Source organism: Pediculus humanus, genomic scaffold, assembly GCF_000006295.1.
Source record: "Pediculus humanus corporis 1103172108278 genomic scaffold, whole genome shotgun sequence".
NCBI classification, from domain to species: Eukaryota; Metazoa; Arthropoda; class Insecta; order Psocodea; family Pediculidae; genus Pediculus; species Pediculus humanus.
In genome coordinates, this window is record NW_002987847.1 from 341,839 (window position 1) to 347,019 (window position 5,181).

Here is a 5,181-nt window from a genome sequence, read left to right on the forward strand (position 1 = left end):
TTTTTAGGATTCGATACCATCGACGGACGAAGATGAAATTTTAGAAGAATTAGAAAGAAATGAAGAATTAACAGAAAAAGCCAAACATTTAACAAAAAATGATTTAAATAAAATGAGAGTGAATTCAAAACAATCATTTTCGGATGATGCACTCATAAGACAGTGGAAAATAAATCAAATACCTAAATACGGACGTAGAGCGAGGACGAAACCTATTTTAGAAAGGAAAAATCATAAAAAATTCGAATGCCTTTGCGATATCGATAAATCATTTTCACGACATTACATACCTCATTTTGGTGGGGGAATCAAACGCGAAAATGAAGAATTTTTAACTCCTCATTTTATTGCTTATTGGAAAAATATTCGAGAAGGGGTTACAGGTACGTACGAATCATATTTAAAAAAAAAACACGTTTTGTTTCATGTTTTTTTTGATTTCCGGTTTTAGAAATAGACGAATGGAAAGAAGCTTGTAAACATAAAGAAGAAGAAGAACCAAAAGCTGAAAAGGGTCTTTTATTTCATCCCCTACCTAAATTTCCAGGTTATTCAAAACGTGATATAAAAAATTTCAGAGAACAACTCGTTTCATCTTTTCGACCTTTAAATTGTAGAGAAATAAGAAGGTGAGTTTATGCGTGGGCGTAATAACCTTTTCACTGAGAGGAAAAACTCAAATAATTTTTTTTTTCTTTTTCGCAAGATTAGATTTCGCATACCATTTTCCGAAGCACTTTATTTAGAATTACAAGAAGATAGATTTTTCGATTCGGCAAAATTTTTCAAAAGTTTAATCATACAAGATTATTTAGCGAGTAATCGTAGTAATTACGTACCCACATTAACACGTCACAGAAATAGAATGCAATATTTAGTACAATTTTTAAAACTAGCAGAAAAATTTTCTAAAAGAAGTAACAACAACAACAATAAATCTTTGCGCATTAAAAATCAATTTAGAAAAAATTAAATTTACGTCATCAATCAAATCTTTCTTTTCTTTTCAGAAGAATATCATAAGGAAGCAATCGTTCTTCTCAAAAGTGGTAAATATTTTAATGATCATAACGATTCGTGGTGGTGGCTATCGGAAGAATTATATAAAAAAGCAGTTAAAGTCAGTCAAAAAAGTGTTATAGACGGTGGAAAATCAGAAGCCATTTCAAGATACATATTTGGAACATTTTTACTCGAATGCGGTTTGTATATAAACCTGAAAAACGTTATTCTCGATTTTTTATTTTTAATTTTTAAAATATTCGCAACAGTTAATCTTGGACAACTCGCACAAGAACAATTGTCCAGAGCTAAAGAATTATCCGATGGTAAAGATTGGAACGCAGAATCGATATTGCAAAAAAAACAAGAACCTGTTTTTAAAGAATGTTCTAATTATCTTTGTCAAGCATTGATAACGGCTAGTAAAGAATTAAGAAATAATAAAAAACCAGAAGATGCACTCCCACTCATACACAGATCGTATAAAATTTGTTTGGAATGTATGTAACACGTGTGGGGGGGACACATCGTTATTTCGTTAAAAAATTAATTGAAATTTTCATTTTTCCAGCAAACGCACTACGAAACGACATCATTATGGAAACCTATTTCGAATTGGGTATGACGTATAAATCATTAGGTTTGATTGAATGGGCAAAAGTTGCGTTTAAAAAATTTATCGAAATTGCTAAATTTCAAAACATACCCAAAAGCATATGCGACGGTTATCTTGAACTCGCTCTATCCTATCGAGGGTAAAAACCTGAAACAAATAATAATAATAATAATTATAATTTTGCTTGTATAACGAACCTTTCAAAAATTTTCCAACAGGGAAGATGATTTATTACGTTGCCATCATTGTTTGGTCAATTATTTAGAAACTGCGAAATTTCACGAAGATGAAAATTTAATTGCGTTCGGAAATCGTTACATAGGAGAATTTCATTTAAACAACGTAATGCCTTAAAATAATAATAATAATAATAATAATAATAATAATAATGATGATGAGAATGATTTTCCCTCGTCTCAGGGAGAAACTCAATTGGCCGAAGAATTTTTAAGAAATGCTTTCGATTCTTATATGAAACAATATCGTGAATGTTTAACGACGCCATTGGCATCTTGGAAACCAGGTAATAATAATAATAATAATGATTAATTATTGTATTTACGATTTGAAAAAAAAAAAAAAAAAAAAAATTTTTTTCTTATTTTAGAACATTTCACGCTTCAACACGACGTCGAACTTACGAGAACTTTAATCGGTTTGGCAAAAGGTAAATAAACGCCCTTAACTTTCCCCCCCCCCATCTCCCTCTCTCTTCCCTCTCTCTTCCTTCTCGACAGTATTTAAATTACAAAAAAAAAAAAATTTTTTTTTTGTCACGGATCAGGAGAAAGAGTAACAAAATCCGTTTGTCATTTGATATTGTTAACAAAAGAATCGAAAGATAAAAATCAAATAATAAGATTAATAAATTGGAAAACAAAAAAAAATCAATGGGAGATTTATTCGAATCCGATATAAAAGATTTACGACCGGATGCTTTGTTGGACGAAATTGAAGAATTTTTAAATAGTGAGTTAATCACGTGATATTTAACGTGATAATGATAATGATAATATTATGGGAATTTTTGTTATAAAAAAAATTTTTTTGCATTACAGCTTCGTTGAATAAAAACGATGCACGTTTACCGTATCAGGCACCGTCGGAAGAAGCCGGTCCTAAATCTGTGAGATTTGCCGATGGTGTCAATGCCGAGGAAAATGCGTAATTAATCGATTAACACGTGAAATCGAAATAAGGTTTCAGGTTTCGATAAACCTTTTTTTTTTTTTTTGTTGGAAAATCTACGACCGGATAAAAAAAAAAAAAAAAAAAAAAAAAACGTAATCGTTATTTTTTAAATTTCCCTCGCGGGAATTGCAAACGTCGTGATTTCCGGTATTTCCGCGTAAATTTTTTTATCTAACGATAGCAAATTTTATTCAATTATTATTATTATTATTGCTAAAAATTAATTTGCGGTAAAATTAATAACGGAATCGACACACAAGCACGCTTAATAAGATTATTTTTCCGCCACCGGAAACGACCGTTTAATTAACTACATGAGAATTTATCAGGTACTTTATTATATTAACACAATAAAAACGATTCCCACGGGAGTTTTCTTTTTTTTTCCCCCTTTCTTCCCTCCCCCTCGGAAAATAATTTAATTATTATACGCGGATTATTTAATTTTTTTTTATTCGATGATGATAATAATAATTTACGCGCACGCACACACACGTAAAAAATTAAATAAGTCAATATTATTACGTTTGATGACACTTGTCGTAAAATAATATTTACAAATGACGTCATCAAATATAAAATTATGGATAAAGAAAAAAAACAAAAAAATTTTCTACATATTAATTATTATGTACTTGGCGAACGGATAAAAAGGTCGGAAAAGTTATCCAACATGGAAAACGGATTATTTAACGTTTTCCATCTCTCTCTCTTTCTCTCTCTTTTTTATAATATGATTGGTACGATTTAATTAATTTCTCATAATTCTATCAAATAATTATTAAAATTATTAACACATAAGCTAATTAATAATTTTTATGAGTTCCCGTCGAAATTTGTTGTTAGTTCGTTATAAAATTATCGCCTTGTAAAAAAAGAAAAAAGAAAAGTTTTCCCAACTCGTGGAAAATGATGACGTAAAAGGTGAGAAAATAATTTCAATTCGTTGAATTTATTTAATAATAATAAACGAAACCTTTCATTAAAATATATATGTGTGTGTGTAAACAATAAAAAATGAATTTTATTATTATTATTATTATTATTATTATTATTATTATTATTATTATCGAACAAATAACAGAAGCTAAACCATAGGTAACGATATTAAATTTTACAAATGACTTTTGAATCACATCGTAAAGAAACTTGAAGAATTTTTTTTGAAATATTTCGTTGAAAATGACCCCAGCCCCGCCCCCCTGACGTCATTTCCTCTACGAATAATTTTCCCTTTTGTTTAAATTATGTATGTTATGATGACGTCGAAAACAAATCCGCTGTTCGTATAAATTACATTTTCGAGGGAATTTGACAATTTTAATTGATAGAAATTTTTAAATAATTTGTTATTATTATTATTATTATTTTAATTCTCTTGCGGAATTATTATAATTCCCACCCCTAATCCCCCAAACCCCTCCCCGTTTCATTTCTACATCGATAAATACATTAACGTTGTCGTCACGTTTAAATATATTTTTTTAATTTTTTTTTTTTACTGTTGGGATTTCTTTTTCGAAATGATAAAATGTCGTGATAAAAATAAAAATAATAATAATAATAATTATTATTATTATTATTATTATTAAGGGGAGATAGGGGAAAAAATAGAAATCGAGAAAAATTCGATTATCATACGTCGAAGGTTTGTTTGATAATGAATAAATTTTCATGAATTCTCCCCTATTTATACCCTCATTGGCGCCTCGGTGCGGTAGCGAATCACAACATCGGATTTTATTATAATTTTTTTTTTTTGTTTACACGGTTGGCAACATTGATTCGCGTCATTATTAACGAAATGATAAACTCGCGGAGGTTGTTTCTAATGCATTTCATTTATCGTTCGCGTGGTGGAAAAAAAACGTTCGTGAAAATTTTTTTTTTTTCCTTTTTCGATGGAAAAATTAATATAATAAAAAATTATTATTATTATTGTTATTATTATTATTATTAGTTATCATCATCATCATCATCGTGACACGTTAGGATTAAATTAATGAATTTATATGAAAATAATTAAGAAAAAAAATGACAAAAATTTTTTTTATAAGAAAATAACGTCATTTCTTTAATTTGTTAAAAGAAAAGAAAAGTTATTCTCATTATTATTATTATTATTATTATTATTATATATTCAGTCGTTTTTACTTTGACGTTGAATTTAACAAAAAATCTAATTATATAAATTAACATTAATAAAAAAAAAAATTTAATTTATTTTTCTCTCTCTCTTTTCTTTTCTTTTGTAGAATTTTATTATCACTTTCTTTTTTGAATTTGTTATTTTTGTAGTTTTTTTTTTTTTATCCTATTTAATAATCTCAAATAACTTTCGTATAAATACCTCCCCCGGTAGGAGAGGGGGT

General features: G+C 28.3%; 1 protein-coding gene across 1 annotated transcript in view; it reads left to right on the forward strand.

Annotated features, from left to right (window-relative positions):
- Phum_PHUM506950 (uncharacterized protein) overlaps positions 1-2,786 on the forward strand; it is a gene marked incomplete at both ends in the record, with an annotated part of 3,440 nt that extends 654 nt beyond the window's left edge. Inside the window, 11 exons of the mRNA XM_002430944.1 lie at positions 8-383; positions 452-629; positions 712-917; positions 1,011-1,202; positions 1,272-1,502; positions 1,574-1,757; positions 1,837-1,960; positions 2,018-2,141; positions 2,226-2,285; positions 2,516-2,587; positions 2,677-2,786. Coding sequence (XP_002430989.1) covers positions 8-383; positions 452-629; positions 712-917; positions 1,011-1,202; positions 1,272-1,502; positions 1,574-1,757; positions 1,837-1,960; positions 2,018-2,141; positions 2,226-2,285; positions 2,516-2,587; positions 2,677-2,786 — 1,857 coding nt within the window. The remainder of the gene's footprint in view (positions 1-7; positions 384-451; positions 630-711; positions 918-1,010; positions 1,203-1,271; positions 1,503-1,573; positions 1,758-1,836; positions 1,961-2,017; positions 2,142-2,225; positions 2,286-2,515; positions 2,588-2,676) is intronic.
- Positions 2,787-5,181: the final 2,395 nt, after the last annotated feature.